The sequence below is a fragment of the Otolemur garnettii genome, unplaced genomic scaffold, assembly GCF_000181295.1.
Source record: "Otolemur garnettii isolate 467f Iridium unplaced genomic scaffold, OtoGar3 scaffold00006, whole genome shotgun sequence".
NCBI lineage: Eukaryota > Metazoa > Chordata > Mammalia > Primates > Galagidae > Otolemur > Otolemur garnettii.
The window spans coordinates 27,842,016-27,860,310 of record NW_003852401.1 but is presented as its reverse complement, the minus strand read 5'-3'; the positions used below and the strand labels follow the sequence as shown (position 1 = coordinate 27,860,310).

At 38.7% G+C, this 18,295-nt stretch overlaps 1 protein-coding gene across 1 annotated transcript in view; it reads right to left on the bottom strand.

Moving 5' to 3' along the window:
* CUNH9orf135 (chromosome unknown C9orf135 homolog) overlaps nucleotides 1-18,295 on the bottom strand; it is an 81,569-nt gene extending 63,274 nt beyond the window's left edge. The window contains exon 1 of the mRNA XM_003782935.3: nucleotides 18,144-18,295. Within this exon, the coding sequence (XP_003782983.1) occupies nucleotides 18,144-18,295 (152 nt within the window). The remainder of the gene's footprint in view (nucleotides 1-18,143) is intronic.

Genomic DNA, 18,295 nt, shown 5'->3' with positions numbered 1-18,295 from the left:
AGGGATATAGGGACAAAAGTCTAGCCCTAGAGCCCACCTTAGGAGGAGAATTTTACAAGAAAATCTTTCATGTGTGGGAAACATTGTGCTCACCCATACAATTTCTCTTCCTTCCTGGGAATATGAGAGGTTATAATTCCCAGTCCTTAGTTCTGGCCAATAAAATAAGATAAGCATAAATAATATGTACCTTTTCCAGGCTAAGACAATGAAAAGCTCTTATACATTCTCTCTTCCCCTGCCAAAGAAAGGATGGCTTTCCAGAGGATGGAGCCTGAATCAGTCCGAGCTCCAGAATATCTATGGAGAAGAGCACCCACTCCCCACCAAAAACCCGCAGCAGACTTTGTCTGAATGGGAAATAAACCATTATGAGATAAGCAATTGCGATTTGGGGAGCTACTTCTTATCACAGATTAAGCCTAGACTTGTCTAACCCAGAGATTAGTATCAGAATGGGGTAAGTGCTATTATAACAAAAATCTATAATATGTGGCATTGGCTAAAAGCTGGGCAGAAGAAAACAGGAAACTGTAAAGGCCAAACATTAGCTAGGCACAGTAAGCGAAGCATCAAATCACGTACTTAGGGAGGCTGGAAAGAGATTTAAAAACAGTTCTTTGTGTGAATTGCTATTGGCTGTTTTTGCCAATGTATTGATAAAAGAGAATGAGGTGAATTCAGGAAATAATTGGCTGATTTGTGAGAAGAAATTAAAGGGAAATGAGAGATTCCAGAAATTTGAGGACCTGAAATGTTAGAAGAGCCCACAACTTTTAGACACCAAACAGTAAGATAGAAAACAGAAGCTTTTTGAGACAAAGGTCTATTAAAGCTGAGCTTTTCGGTAAAGTTCATCCTATTATCAGACCCTCACAGCAAATTTGGTTGCATTAGAACAGTCAAACGACATGATTACAACAAATTTAAAGACCTAATTGGCTTTTATTTGCAATTCTACAATCAGGCAACACTTTACCCTAGGAAATAGGATGAGCTGAGCAGAGGAGCTGTAGTACAGGCAGAAAAAGGCCAAAAAAAGCAGAAACTGAAAACAAAAAGTGGATTGATCATTTTAGAAGTTACTTTCTTTACAGGGTTAAAATAGAGAGGACTTTCTTAATACACTTACTGAGGTTGACTGGAATTCTCCTATTTTTTCTCCTTTTATTTGAGACAGAATCTCACTCTGTCACCCCAGGTAGGGTGTCATGGAGTCACAGCTCACAGTAACCTCAGACTCTTGGGGTCAGCAATCCTCTTGTCTCAGCCCTCCGAGTAGCAGGAACTACAGGTGCCGACTACAACACCCAGCTATTTTTTAGAGACAGGGTCTCACATTTGCTCAGGCTGGTCTTAAACTCCTGAGCCCAGGGGATCCACCCACCTTGGCCTCCCAGAGTGCTAGGATTACAGGTGTGAGCCCCATGCCAGGCTTTCTTCTGCTTTTTCTAAAGAAAAGAATTCACCTGTTTTAAAGTTCATTGACACCACAGGTGACTCTATTCTTAGTGGTTTGGTCTATGAGGGCCCGGTGTAGGAGGCTAGTCCAAAATAATAAACTCTCAAGAACTTTAACCAATCAATTATCTATCTGATTAAGAAGATGGTCAAACAGAAAATCCCAGGGTTTCTGATTTCTGTATCAACAGCAATCTCAAAGGGAGATACAGGGTGTTTTAAAGAGAAAAAATAAAAAAATACAGGGAGTCCATGGGTTAAGAATGAGAGAGATTATGTAGATTTATTTACTATTACGTGTAATAGCCTCCATTCAAAAGTGTGTGTCATATGTCTGTTGGATGTTTGTAACTTGGAGACTTATTGTAATACACTCTGTTCATAAGTGCAAGTTGCACATCAGTCAGATGTGTGTAACTCAGGACCAGCCTATACACCAAATCTGAGAATTTTGTCTGGAAAGAATTGAAGTTGAGGTTACTAGCAGTAGGAACTAACAGGATTCAAATAAATAAGAAACTTGGCTTTTGAAAATCATATAATGCTTCCCAATGAGTCAGGGGTCTGCATTTAAAATCTTTTAACTGTTCAATATTTAAAATATCCTTTGGCTCTGAAACATCTGGAAGCAGAAAATGAACAAATTGAGCTGAACACAGAAGGACGTAGACTGCAGCACGGCTGCAGGAGTGGCCAAGGAGAATAATGAGAGAAAAAATCATGCTCAGGGCACAGCCAAGGACCACAGAGAGCAAGGGGAAAGGGAAGCTGCTCCCAGACAGCAGATCGGGGTCTAATCAAAGAAGACCCTGACACCAGTGGAGGTCTCCCTAACAATGTCTGCTTGTCAAAATTTAAGAATGACTGTGGACAAATGACAGCTCTGTCACGACCATCCTTCCTCTGTCAGAGCAGGTGTGCTAATAAGCAGTCATTCTGTCCCTGTCCCACCATTGTGCAAGGGACCCTTGAACAACATGTCTGAACCATTCAGGTCCACTTATATGTGGGTTTTTTCAATAAAATTGCACCAAGTATGCCTGTCTCTCATGCCTCCCTTGCCACCTCCTCTACCTTGCACACCTGTGCTACCTCAGAAACAGTCCTACCTACCTCTCCTCTCCCTCCCCCAGCCTCCTCCTCACAAGGACAATGTGTATGAAGGCCTTTATGGCGATCTACTTCCACTTAATGAATAGTAAAGATACTTTATGGTTTTCTTTTCTCTAGATTGCTTCATTGTGAGACTGCAGAATATAACATGTATAACATGCAAAATCTGTATTAATTGACCGATTATGTTATCGGTAAGACTTCTGATCAACAAGAGGCTGGCTAGTAGTAGTTAAGTCTTAGGGGTAATTGAAAGTTATATGAGGATCTTTTACTATGCAGGGGGTCGGAACTCTAACCCCTATGTTGTTCAAGGATCAGCTCTATATTGGGTATGTGGGGAGGGACAAATAATTTGCCTTTTTGCTTTACCGGAAAGACAGCTAGACTTGATAGAGAAATTATGGCACAACATGAGCGGATCTGGACTTTTAGTCTGTGACTAGATAGAATTGTGGTCATCTTCCTTTGGTAAGTGGGTGAACATAGACAGCATGTGGAAAGAAGAGTGAAAACAATATTTGATGACCTGCCTGAAGAATGTAACTTCAAGTGTGCATTAGATTTCCATAAAAAAAAGAAAAAATATTTAATATATTGAAAAATATAAATAATAGTCTGTGATTACCATGCAATAAAACTAGAAATTAATAACATTTTTTTAAAAGATCCTTTTCCAAACTAGAAATATTTAAACACTTTCCCAAACAACTCTTGAAAAAGATTAATGCACAGCGGCACCTGTGGCTCAAAGGAGTAGGGCGCCAGCCCCATATACCGGAGGTGGCAGGTTCAAACCCACCTCCGGCCAAAAACTGAAAAAAAAACAAACAAACAAAAAGAAAAAGATCAATGCAAACTTACATTGCTGAATTTGTCAAAAATATTCCAGGACTGTCCAACTTTTTTTCTTTTCAGTTGCACATTGGAAGACTATGAGTTGTCTTGAGCTACACGATAAATACACAAACACTAACAAAAGCTGATTACCGTTCTGTCGTGTGGGCATGTAATTGATCACCCACTAGTTTCATATTAGTCTTGAGTACATTGGAAAGGCTCAGCTCTAACTTGGATTTTACCGGACAAATGCAAACAATGTAACCTAATTGTATGCACCCTTACATTAATCTGAAAAAAAATTTTAAAAAGCTGATTAGCAAAAAGAGGTCTTGGCATATTTTTTGAGATCTCTGATACCACAGATAAGCAAAAAATGTCCTCACACAATCAGCATACGGCTCATGCTGGCACAGGCTGGACACCCCTAAAGAGACAAATTAAAATAACAGGTAGCAGAGGCTGGATGTGGTGGCTCACACCTATAATCCTAACACTCTGGGAGGCTGAGGCAGGACGATGACTTCAGGTCAGAAGTTCAAGAACAATCTGTGCAAAGCAAGACCTGTTTTCTACTAAGAATAGAAAAATTAGCTGGGTGTGGTGGTGCACACCAGTAGCCCCAGCTACTCAGGAGGGTGAGGCAGGAGGATTATTTGAGCCTGGGAATTTGAGGGGGTTTTTTTGTTTTGTTTTGTTTTGTTTTGTTTTAGAGGCATCCGCAGTATTTGATTTGTTTGGATAATAGTTACAGATAAACACGTACACTCCATATACAATTACCAATACTCTTTATACAGTTCATATTTCAGTACATCAACACCATTTTATTTACACTCTATGTACATTAACATCTTTCTAAAGTCAGTGCATTGTCAACAAATTTTACACGGTAATTTACAAGGTGAAGGTAGTTAATACTTAATTTAATAAATTTTCTGCTAGCTCATGAATTTAAAAAATTAATTACAACCAATATAACAAACACAGATCAAACATTAGTAAATTGGCTACCTGCTTAAATAAAATATCTGTAAGGAAATTATTTAAAATCTTCCATTTTTAATGAGACATGTCTAGGTAGAAATGGACAGACTTCATATATTGAAAATCTTGAAACTATAATAAAGTATGTATTGTATCTGACTTCACTACATTATACAATTTAGGCCACTCTTTCCTACTTGCAATTATATTCTTCTGAAAAGGATTTCAGCTTTGGTAGCCATTTTAGACAGCTTTCCAAATCCTCTGAGAAAAACTAGATCGTTACAGGCCTCAGATATCAGAACATAAATGCTTGATTACATTGGTAATTATTACCTATGATGAAGGAAGGATAATGAAATCTGACAACTAATAAGAATCAACTTGCAGTGCCTAAATGAATAAACAATGACCCCAAATAAGGTGAAACATTTCTCTCCCTACTCTTTGTATGTCTTTCTTGTTTCTTGTTTTTGTTGTTCTGTTTGTGTTTGAGATACAACCAGTCATTGGTAGCTGAGGCATATACATAGTGGTCAGTCTAAAATGGAGAATCTCTGAAGAACTATTTGCCTTTTACCCAGTAGAAAGAATAAGCATCCTAGGAAATCCGGCTAACATGGCCCTCCCGATAGAGGCATGTTACTTTTAGGATACTTCAAGTGTCCTCTAAATGTATACTTCGATATTGCTGAATGTGGCATGGTAGTTGCCAATAATTGCACCATCTTCACATGCATGTGAAGCTTCTGGGAAGGTGATCAGCGTCAAAGCTAGATAGTGTTTCACAATTAGTGGTTGTTTTTTTCTGTGTTTGTTTTGCACTTTAAAAACAAGAGAATACATGGAAATAAACTTGCTGTTTGTATTTGACGGCTCTAAGGGCTATAAAATAACTTGGGGTACTTTCCCTCATCATATTAAATTTGAAAACAAAACATATTCCAAACATTAACATAGTTAGTATTTTTAATAAAATCAATGATTTTAAGAAGTAAACTTTTGTTTTGTTTGCATGTCTATTAACTTTTTTGTGATCTTTGTCTTTTTTGTTAAATTTTATAGTAGTCACAAAAAGTTATGTTTCTTTGCTTCATTTTTTTCCTCTAATTATTCAAGACTAGAACAAAAGTATAACTGTTATTTATTTCAGGTACCATTTTTTTTCCTGTGTTTTTAAACACCTATTTGAAAGGGAATTTGAGGTTTTTATGAGCTAGTCTGAGGCCATGGCACTCTAGCCCGGACCACAGAGGGAGACTCTTGTCTTGAAAAGAAAAGAACATAAAGTCAGAGTTCAGTATGCTGTGTGTGGGTGTGTGTATTGCACATACTTTATTCATGCTGGAGCTTGTCTTTTACTCTATATGATGATAGAAAGAAAAATTACAGTGGAAACATTGGGCTACTTTACTATTAATTATTAAAAATTCTATTATACTATTATACTTTATCATCCTATTATCTGGAATTGTTCCTGTTGTTAACCATAACTGCATGGTAAAAATTCTGCTCCTCCAAGGTGCTTAACACATTATTTTATTTGTTTGGTTTGAGACAGAGTCTCAAGCTGTTGCCATGGCATCATAGCTCACAGCAACCTCCAACTCCTGGGCTCAAGTGATCCTCTTTCCTCAGTTGTCTATATTTTAGTAGAAATGGGGTCTTGCTTTTGATTGGTCTCAAAGTCCTGAGCTCAAGCAATCCACCTGCCTTGGCCTCCCAGAGCGCTGGAATTACAGGCATGAGCCACCGCTCCCAGCCACTTAACATATGGTTGATGGATCACAACTTGCGTTTTCATTCCTTAATGTTGACCGATGGTGAGTTAACTTGTGTTTGCACTTGCATCAGCTCTTGTGATTTTTACAACACAGGATATCGTAGGAAATTGTAAAAGCCTTCTTGATCATGTCACCAGAATAATAGCCAATGACATGGAACATCTTCTGCGTAACATTGCTGGTCGACATGTGTTAAGATGTGGGTAAAGATGTAAGTATACCTGGAACTATGGATTTAGATAAACTCATTTAAACATGATTCAGTGTAAATCAGGGAAACAAGGGTGTAGAAAAAATAGAATTTTGTCCATTATAAGGTTATGAGAAAAACCAAAGTATTAGACCTTCTATTTGAATGTATCCTCTTGAGCAGGTGTCCTCAAACTACGGCCCGCCGGCCAAATGTAGCCCGCCTAGGACATTTATCCGGCCCACTTGGTGTTTTTGCCGACGCTGCCTGTCCTGCTTAGCAGCCAACTCATCCCAGGGCCCACAGTCCAGCCCTCCAAAGGTCTGAGGGACAGTGAACTGGCCCCCTGTTTAAAAAGTTTGAGGACCCCTGCTCTTGAGTATGAAGCAACAGAAAGCCAGAGGTGAAAGCACCAAGAATACTTGCCAGATAAATAGAAATACAAACAGCACCATATCTGGGTTAGTGTTCCTGGGCTGTGATGAGAGGTAAAGGCATTAAAGGAACTGATTGTCAAGTGATTTTTGCATTTAAATACTTGATGGACTGCAATAAAAATTGCATGTGCTCACCGGTTTTACAAAACTAAAACAAATAAAAAGAATCCACAGAATATAGTTCAAGCCAATACTGCAGGAAAACTTCAAAGCATTGAGTACTTATACCACTAAACATGTAACAAGGAAAACAATCAAATGAATACCTGATTCAAAAACATAGAAGAACAGGCAAACCAAAAGAAATCAGAATGAGAGAATAATTCAAGGTAAAAGCAGAATTAAATGAGTTAGAAAACAGAAAAAGAGTAGAACCCAGAAATAAACAAGTAAAATAGACAAATTCTGATCTGACCAATCAAAAAAAAGGGCAGGAAGATGCAAGCAAAAAAGAGGAATATAATATTCATACAAAGCAATATTATTAAGCAATAAAAATAAAAGAAATACTGACAAAAGCTACAACACAGAGGAACCCTGAAAACATTATGTAAGTCACAAAGGACCACATACTGTATGATTCCATTTATGTTAGGTGTCCTGAATAGGCAAATGTATAGAGACAGAAAATTGTTAGTGGTTGACTAGGGCTCAGGGGCTGAAGGCTGGAAAAGTTTAGGGGTAAGAGCCAAGGGGACCAGGATTTATTTTTGGCAAGTAATAAAATGTTCTAAAATTGATTGTGTACTGACACAATAGCTCACACCTAGAATCTTAGGACTCTGCGAGGCCAAGGGAGGAGGATCACTTGAGCTCACAAGTTTAAGACTAGCCTGAACCAGGATGAGACCGCCATCTCAACTAAAAATAGAAAAATTGTCCAGGGGTAGTAGTGGTGGCTGTATCCCAGCTGCTCAGGAGGCTGAAGCAAGATGATAGCTTGAACCCAGGAGTTGGAGGTTGCAGTGAGCTAGCATGAGGCCATGGCACTCTAGCCCAGGACAGAGAGAGACTGTGTCTCAGAAAAGAAAAAATTGATTGTGGTGATGGATATGAACAACTCTGTGAATACTAAAAGCCACTGAATTATGTACACTTTAAAAGGATGATGTATAAAGTATGTGAATTACATATCTAATAAAGTTGTTAAAAGTAGGATATGTGTATAACTATCAAAATAGAAAAAAAATTAAATCATTAATGAATACTTTTCATAACTCTATGCAAATACATTTGGAAAGCTGGATACATACAGAACTTTCTATGGAAAACGATTTCCCAAACTTTCCCCCTGTAGTGGCAAGAAGTCTAAACAGACAATTTCTAAGTAAGAATAGAGAAAGTTGTCAAAGAGTAAAGAGTTATCCCTCAAAATAGAACTAGGCCCAGATGGTTTTATAGTGAGAAAAAAATTCTTATTTGTGCCTGAATGTCTAGTAGGACCTTGGACATGCCTCGTCTTGCTCATTTCTCAGAGCTCCATGGGCAGGTGCAGTACAACCTTTCACATTCATTCACCACACTGACTTTGACATAAGTAGAACCCCCAGAGTTGTTGGCCTTTCCAAATGATAATATTTAGTTTAAGATTGTTTAACATGCAAAGAAAAATATCAGTTAAAAAAAAACCCATGAAATCTATCCAGACTAAATTTTTTCTAATAATTTACACAATTCATACTTACTTGTTTGACATCTAAGTGGGAGGTCACAACATCTTCACCTCTAGGAGATTGTCTGTGATGGCTCACTGTTGCTTTATACTGGCACATGGCCCTACATGGACAGCAGGCGCCACTGAGCTCTGAAAGGTTAGGATTCTTGTACAATAATGCATAGGGGATGCTCTTTCTGAGACTGGGTCTATTAGGGGTGTTGCTGTCCATATCCTTGCTATGAATGGCATAAGCAACCTAGCTAACCTTAATATTTTCAAGTTAGCTCTGCTGTTCTTGCCCATCTGGCTGTAGGTTTACGGATATGTGAATTGGGTATCATATAGCTAGATGCAGAAAAGCCATTAAGATATTAGGGTCATCCTTAGAAGTGAGTCACAATTCTTACAATCATACACCATACATCATAAATTACCAATCATTATGCAACAAATAATGGCCACATAAGTTTCCAAAGACTCTTGCAGAAGGGACAATACTTCCCTTAGTTGAAAACTAATGCACCATACTTTAGTTCTATTTGTAGATCATAGAGGCTAAGTGAATTTCTTCTTGAAAACTTTCCCTGATCCAGTGGGCCTAAGCTCAATGCTCCTCCCAGTGCTTCCAGACCAGGCTCCTTACCCCCAATCACAGCACACATCACGGTGTGCTGTGACTGTTGAGTAGCCCTTCCCACTCCTTTCACAGTCACTTCTGAGCTGCAAAGGGCAAGGAGGATGATGTCTTGGTTACTGTCAAGTCCCCAGTCCAGCAGAGTGCCTGTGACATAGCAGTCACTTAATAAATACAAGTTTAATGAATGCCATTCAAAAAAGAGATCCTTCTCTAAAAAGAAGATGAGGAAAAAAACTGATTTTTTAAAGTTTATTTAATGCTTCTGGCTTTTTGCTGAGCAATTCAGAGTTTTTCCAAGGGTTTAAAAAAATGTGACAAGTCATTTATTATTACATTTGAATTTCAAAATACTCTTCCTATCACTTTCTATAAAAGGAGGCTAAATTATTTGCAGTGAAATTTACTTTGCAATACATAAATGGCATTATGTTTAATTCTTCCATTTAATTGAACCTGGAACAATCTAATTGGAGATCTAATAGCTTACCAAGGAAAAATTATATTTCTGCCAATTAATTACCTTTGTTAATGCCTCAAGGCTTAGTGAAATCAAAATAAAGAAAATACATAGTGTGACTAATAACAACTAAAATATAATTGTATTTCCAAATGAAATAAAGGTTATAGAGTAAAAGATTCGTGTCTATCAAAAACAATAACATAGTATTCAAATTTATTCATAATTTTTCAAAGCACCACCAAGATACATACCCCTAATTTGTACACAAGATTTCTGTTTGTTCTGTCAATTTTTTAAATTGCTCTGAATAGGTGCAGGTTGGCAGGGAAGGAGGAAGTTTAAAGTCAAAATAAAATCAAATGTAGGAAGCCTCCAATGTATCAATGAATTACATTCTGTTCTGTTTTTATTTTATTTTATTTTTGTTTCTTTTTTACCTAACCACTAGACCACCAGGGAATGAGTTAGGTTCTAAATTTTTGCTATAAATCTGGGGGTTTAGAATTTGGAATTCTTTCTCCACTGCAGCAGCTGTCTCTAGGGCTGCCAGGCCAGCACTCTTTTCTCCTGGGAATGCCTATCCTGCTCCATGACTCTTGGAGAGCTGCCATGTTTCCACTTGACCTTGCCCAGTCAGATGACCCCAGACAGATACTTCACCCGAAGGGTGGACATCTGTGCTGGAATTGTTTTAAAATTCAGAACTAGAAATACCTTAAAGCCAATCATTCTTGGTGGGGTGAAGATGTCAGGTATAATTCCAGAGCTACAGCAGCCATTTCCCAGAGCCTTTCATGATAAGATGAAGCAAACCCACAAAAAGGAAAGGAGAGAAAGGAAGCACGCCCTGGTGGCATTTGCATCCCTTATTCCAGTGGTTCCCAAGGTTCAGCTCTGCAGAATGTCATGAGTGAATTCATTCTCTTGGCTTAGCCTAGGGCAAGCTAAGTAATCTGTTGCTTGTAACCAAAAGAGTTCTTTCTGACCAGTACACACCAAAAATGGTGGGGGTTCCCAGGGAAACTCAGAGGAGTTTATCTAACACTAGCTCGAGGGCAACAGAAACCCTGAACCAGGGTATCTCAGAAAGACCTTCTCATCAAAAGATCCCTAAGTCCCACATCCTTCTAACTTCCCCCCTCAACCCCAACACCCTGATCTAAAATGAGATCATCAGTGAGGTGAAGAAAGAAAACCTGGTGGAAGAGTACTTGAGATATTTGTGAGAGGAAAGACCACAGCAGCGTTATGGTAGGGCCCCCATGGCCCAGGTGGGAGAGGGTCAGGGGGCAGGGGTTGGCTTGAGGCGGAGGTACTCCTATCCAGCCCTGATCTCTCCTGCTCCGGTCCGTCCACATGGGGAAATGCCTGCTTTGTATATTCTGCCTTACCAGGGTTTATCTTGCACACAAAACTGTTTATTTTCGTAAATGCCAGTTGAGCAAACACCTTCACAGAAAGGTCAGGGCACAACAATTATATAAACCACGGGTCTGGAGAAAATGCACTTGATTAAAATTTCATGAAAGAAAAATGTAGTGAAAGCAGAAGGAGGCAGGGTCTTCCGGATTTCATCTCGAAAAATAGAAAATAAAGTACTTCCCCCTCAAAACTACTCCATTCAGAAGCATTTGTAGGTGCTGTGCGTATGTGGAGGGATGAGAATGTAGCACTAGATTAAAAATAACCCTGGCGTAGGATCTACCATTATAGAACACAGACAAGAATGAAAGGGCGGGGAGACCAAATGAATGGGCATAGCATCATTCTCGTTACCCAACATAAACTAGCAATTAAAAAGATATTATAAAAAGGCTCATGATAAACCATGAAGGGTGACTCAGACTCAGAAGGAGATGAAGTATACGGTATCTAAATTCTAATCATTTAGAGAATATTTGCTTCAGAGGAAAAGCTGTAGAAAAGGATATTAACAATTTTAAGCAATTTTACTTTATTCTTGTGACAATTATATCTGTTGATTATGGAAAATGTAGAAGTAGCAAAGAGTTAAAAGAAAAAAGATAAATAATCCACCCCATAATAAATATTTTGTGTTATCTGGTGAATATCTTTTCAGTCTCTTTTCAACGCAGATGGGCACATACCTTTTTTTTCCTTTTTTGCAGTTTTTGGTGGGGGCTGGGTTTGAACCCACCACCTCCGGTATATGGGGCCAGCACCCTTCTCCTTTGAGCCACAGATGCCACCCTAGGCACATACTTTTTTAACCAGAGAGAATTTCAGTACATGATACTTTTTTTAAAAAAAAAAACTTACATCTAATGAGATTATGTTTTCAAATATTAATCTTTGCTCTTTTTGGTCCTGAATCCCCTTTAAAATAACCTAATAACTTTTGCTGTAATAAATCAGACACATCAACATTTCCCTCAGGAAGAATGAAGACTGTTTCACGAGAAATCTGAAGAAAAACAAAGCATTGCTGATTAACTTCTGGCTGACAAAATGAAATCTTTGAGTCCTGAGGGAGCTATTTTCCTCAAAACCAGGCATTGTTGAGAAATAAAAGGTCCTCTAAATTCCTTGAGTTTCTATCAGAAATGAGAACCAGAAGTTCCTAAATATACCACAGGGAGAGTGACTATAATTATCTTCCAAAGAAGGGCACTTTAGAAAGTGAAAGAGGAGCTTTTGCTAAGTCTCAGGACAATGGGAATACACCATCCCAGGCAAATCCAGGCATACACTCACCCTCCGTATGGGGCATTTACATGGAAGCTGGCTTGAGCGTCACCAGGCCAGCTGCAGGCTGTGAGAGGATGAGCTCAACACAGGTGTCTGTAGTAACTGCAAGAATCAAACTGGGACTGAGTCTGTAAGTAGAGACACCAGTCCTCAACTGAGCAGCAGGATTAGTCACAAATCTGCCAGAAGTGGGGACAGTGATCAGACCAGGATGAGGTGTCAAGAACAAGGACTCACACACAGATCTAGAGACCTCATTCCTCTACCCCCCTCCCAACGCCACATCATCTCAGTCCCTCGTACACATACAAAGGGTACCCAGGGAAGGAGAAGATAGAGGAGGAAGGCTTCAAAAAGAGTAAGCGTTGTTCTGAAAGAAACTATTTGGCTGGGGCCGGGTTTGAACCCACCACCTCCAGTATATGGGGCCGGTGCCCTATTCCTTTGAGCCACAGGCGCCGCCCTGAAAGCAACTATTTTAACCTAAAACAAGATGTTTAAACTCAAAGAGACAGAGATATGCTTTAATTTCCATGTTTGAATTTTCCTCTAGTAACCAACAGTTGAAAAGTTATGGGGATCAGTTTTGGAAAATAAATTTTATAAAAATTTAGATTTAAATTTAAAATTTTATAAAATGTGTCTATATCTATCTATCTATGTGCTTCTGAATTGTACGAAAATTCCTAGTTCTGCCGCTCACTAGATAGTGAATATACCCCATGTCCTTAATCTCCTATTATATCATCTTAAATGCCTGCATGACATTAGAATTTGGAATTTTTAAAGTACAAGTTAAGGAATAAAAATATCTCCTTAAAGTGTAAGTATCATTTGTCCCTACATTAACTCAAAGTCTTCTGCCAGTCCCTCTTGGTGTGTCATGTACAGCGACTAGGAAGAGCACAGTGTGGTTTCCATTTTTCAATTGTTTACCATTTTAACAGAAGCCTAATGGGTTATGCCCTTCTCAGCTCACTTATATAGAGGTGACCCAACATGCTTCCACGTTGTCCCGTTGCACCAGGATCATGGCTGCAAAAATCAACTCTGATTTTATTATGGATTTGTGCTATGCTGTAGTCTTTTAACTCAATGCCTCCTTAAAGGATAAATATAGGGTCCCAGCCTTCAGGGCCTTTTGGAATTTTGTCTGTGCTCTTTCTACTTCCTCATTTGTTCGTTGATTTTCATAAACATCAATTAAGTATCTACTATATTCTTATCCTTTGTCTCAAGGCTTGTCCTCCTCCTTTCTCACTATTGACCCCCAAAAGCCCCTTTAAACCATCTTCCATCCTTTCTTCAAATTCTACACTGTGTGCAAGGAAACCACATAAACTGGTTTGTTTTAAATGTGCACAAAGTGAGTGTTAATAAGCTTTCAAGTGAAGGACTGAGTCTCTGTTAAAGGTAGATGGACGAAGATGGGTTTGAACTCGTCACCTCTGGCATATGGAGCTGGTGCCCTACTCCTTTGAGCCACAGGCATCACCCGATGGATGAAGTCTTGATGGAAGTGCAGCCCTTGTGAATTTCAGCAAAGGGGCAGTGTACGGCCTGTGGTTACTAAGGAGCTTGACTTTTTTTCTTTACATTTTTATCCTAGTTCTTGAATGTGTGTTGGAGACACAAGGAGATGGGAATGCTGATTGGCAAAGAGCTACTTAACTCTGGTTTGGTCCTCAGTGCTATGAGTGATTCTAAGTACTTTGAGGTTAGTACTCAAGAAAATCTAAACACAGGGAGAATGATACAAAAAAATTAGAAACTTCAGACATTCTATTTTCTATTTAAGTATGCTAATGATATTCTGGTGCCTTGGAACTGGTTTCTCTTTTGAATGTTGAGTACCTTAAATGTACATGAATTCCCTGTCTAAATAGCAATAGGGTCTGAAGAACTTCATGGAAAGATTAGTTTTCCTCTTTAATTGTAGTTCTAATTTATTACTCCCACATGATTCTGTATAAAAATTTTTAAAACTATAAATTCTCCTACCCCACAATTATCACCATATTCCTCCCCCTCCCACTTTTCCCCTTATCTTTCTGGTTTTTTCCTATGGTAGGGGTGGGTGGTGGAGGGGGTGGGCTGTAAAACTCTCTCAGGCTCTTTAATTTGATGCTTAGGCAGGAAAGAAAAGTAATTAAAATTATAAATACATAAAATTAACCTGAGTCCTTAAAACTAAGTGTCACCATAGAGACCAGAACAGAAACTGTCTCCATGGAGATCCAAATGAATTTTTTTTTTTGCTTTAAATTATTATCACTTGTTACCAGATGTCAATTTGGCCGAGGAAAAGATGAGAATGAATGAATGAACATAAGAATTAACGTCACATAAGAGAATTTATTAAGGGCAAGTCTAAATTGTCCTACTTCTTAGTATTTCATTATTCTAGTGAGTGGGAAGATACATCCTAAGAAAAAAATTATCCCTCAACTCAGAATTTCTAATGAAATCTTCTGATGCTATGTCTCCATAAATGCTGCAGAAATAAGCCAGGAAAGATAATTTCTACAAAAGTATCACTCAGAAGCATCAAGGTGTGATAAAGATGATATACCATTCTAGCTGCTAGGAAGAGATGGCTCTCTGGCAATGTTTTATTCCTGTAACGGATATCCCGCAACAACCATTCTGGGTATATTTAATTTATCATATTTACTATACACAACTGTTTTTTAATATGAGTAGTGAGGCCAAACTGACTTGGATCACCTGTCAGATAAAAAGAAAAACTGGAAAAATCAAAATCTTTGAAACCTATGATTAGAAGTAAATCATAGGTTCAGCCACTGAATTGATCAAATATTCAATAGAGAGGCCACACACATGGTATATTTATATGATAGATATTAGGTTCTCATCAATTAAACAAGAAATCACTAATAAAAAGATATTAAAATGCAATGAAAGGGTGGCACCTGTGGCTCAAGGAGTAGGGTGCCAGCCCCAGATACTGGGAGTGATGGGTTCAAGCCTGGCCCCAGCCAAAACTGAAAAAAAAAAAAAAAAAAAGAGTAAAAAAAAAAATAATAAAAATAAAATGCAATGAAAATTTAACATAACTATAAAACAAATCAATAGAAAACTAACAATTATGACCAAAATGCACGAAAACAAAATAGTCAATGATATTATTCATTGAGACATTTACACAATCTGAATTTTATGCAGCTTTTTAGGACAGAGATCTTGGTGACTGGTTGAATATGCAAGAAAAACAAGGATATCTGCTTGGGAGTCATCTAAGAAATGCTAGTGCTCTCACATTTTACAGCTGATTCTTGTGATTTGTATGTTCTACAAAGTTGCCACAAACATTCAATTAGTAAATTCTAAATCACTGCTCCCAGGGGAAGTACAGAGTTATGTTCCTGTGAGTCTCTGGGCACAATATTTTTGTCTACCAATCAATATATAACCTTGTTTATGTGTGTTTCTGTTTAAAGACACTGTATTTAATATATACTGTTGATTCATTAACCTGAATTCACTGCCAACAGCACTACAATTTATACCTGAGTGAAGTTTATCTAACACATGTTTTAAGGCCATGTTAACAAAAATATCACCAGGAAAAAGAATGAAAAGACAAAAACATAGCATTAAATAGATCATGAAAAAGATACTTGTTTATAATATGAGAGTTGAAACAAAAAGGCAGAGTGTCATTTTGACTCCAATTTTTTGCCTTTTTTGCTGCTCTGCACATATCACCAATGACCACAAAAGTACCTCCTGTATCAATTTTTAGTTGCAAATAAATTTTAGCAAGTATGTGAATTTACAAATTTCCAATCCACCCGTAATGAAGGTCAACAGTATCTGTCCACTATGGAGAACTATTTCTATTTCCTGTCATGCTGCTTCTTACTATTCCATTACCTGCTCTCTTTTGTCCATTGATGGAGCACCTGCTCTTAGTTCAAAACCTCGCTCAGGAAACCACACACACACGCTAAACCCCACTACCATCTTTGCTTCTTATGATTATCTCTGTTTTGCACAAATCAGATTTTACTGAATTTATTGACATTATTCTTCTTTGCTGGCCTATGAAATTCCTTGATGTCAATGACCATGTCCTAATACACATAAATAACTTCTATGTCCTTACTATGTGTCAGGCTATATGTTGAAGGGTGCTTCACATATAATTTCATTCTCGTTTAATTTTATAATAATCTCATCATCCCTATTTTACAGTTGCAGAAACAGAAGCCCAGAGCAATCAAGTCACTTGCCACATCACATAGCAGAAGGCTTTGCATCCAAGCCTAGAGCCCACGTTTTCAACCATTACATTGTACTAAATAAATAGTATTAGCCACCGTATATTATTGACCCCTTTGCAAAGGGGTCTTTGTCTTCAATAATAACTTCTAGAGGTGATTTATATTACGACAGTAACATATTTATATTATGACATATTTATTATGGAGTAACAGAACCACAGAAGAGCTAAGTGTTTGGCTGGAAGGCCCTGAAGGGTAAAAGAAGATTTTGTGTTTTGCAGTGTAGCTGTGGATTCCAAATCTACATAACTTCTTACACTGAGTTCAAAGTAGACAGTCTGTTTTAGGAATGAGAAGTAAAAGTAGAAAAGTAAGTTTGTGGAGAATAGGCTTTAGAAAGTTTGCAAGACAGAAAATGCAAGTCTCACAGACATTACATGAATAAATGGGACCAAATAGGGCTTAGCTTCAGGGCTAAAGTCAAAATCATTTATTTCCTTTCAAAAGCAAAAGTATAAAGTAGACAAGATTTGTGACTTCTCATTTCTTTCTTTCTTCCCATTTCCCCCAAATATTCCAAATACTCCAAAAGTAATTATGGTGGATCATATAGCCAGAAAAAATAACCCAAAGGAAAGAATCCTAGCTGCTCTAAAAGTCTCCACTTTTCTCCCAGTCATGGCGTTGCTATTGGACACTGGGATACAAAAGAAGAGACTCTCTAAGTGAATTTCAAGCCTAAGCCCTAAAGCGCAGGAAGTAAACCAAATGCTTCCAGGGGCCAGGCAAGAACTGGATGAGAGAAGTTACTCCAGGGAGAACAGGACCCATCAGAAGGAGCAGCCAGTGCTCAGCTCCCATACATTAATAGTTACCAGAAGGAACAAAATACTATCTAGGTCTTTCAACTTTTCAAAAGAAGACAAAAACCTAGATTTTGATGTGAATCTCCCAGTTTTAAATGTGGCCAACTAATCAAAAGGTGTAAACACAACATACTCCAACAAACTATGTGTGGTTGCTTTACCCAATGGGAGATGCCATTTTGCATCCTCGTGAGTAGTCTCGGGGTCATTGAGGAACCTCTTTCAAATCACTCAGTGTGCACCTCTGCCCCTCCAAGAAATGGCAACTCTGGAATCTGGTTCCTCTGAGCAGACATCTCCCTCCTGCTGTGCCCCTGGCCTCTGAGATGCCTTTTAGGAAGTACTTGTCTCAGAAAGTGATTTCCAGGCCTCTGAAAACACCTCCAACTCCTTCCCCTGCGTGGACGGTCTGAAATCTCAGGTCCCGTGTGTGCTCGGGAGCTGCTCCTGGAGGCCTCTCTAATCTCCTCCTCCAACTCTCACTCCCATCCGCCCCATCTCTCCTTCCACGTTCTCTGTTTCCCTTCATTTTCTTTTCCCTCTTCTCTCATCCCACTTCTCTCTCATCATTTTCTCACCTCTTTCTTCTCCTTTCCCCTCTTTCTCTGCGCTTCACCTCCTTTCTCATTCACCTCTCCTGTTTCCTCTCTCTGCTCCACCCCGTCCACTTTCTGTTACTCTCCTTTCTTTTCCTGTCCAATCCTTCCCCTTTCCCTCCTCTTTGAGCACACGGAAAATGAGGGGAACTCGCTCACCAAGAATTCACCAACACGGGCTTCGAGTATTTCTTGTGACGGGAGCGGAGGGTGAGAGAGCCCTTGCGCTCCAGCACGTCAGTGGGGCCGATCTCATAGCAGTATTCGGAGGTCTCGCACCATTCGGGGCAGCACCTGCGAAAGTTCTCCAT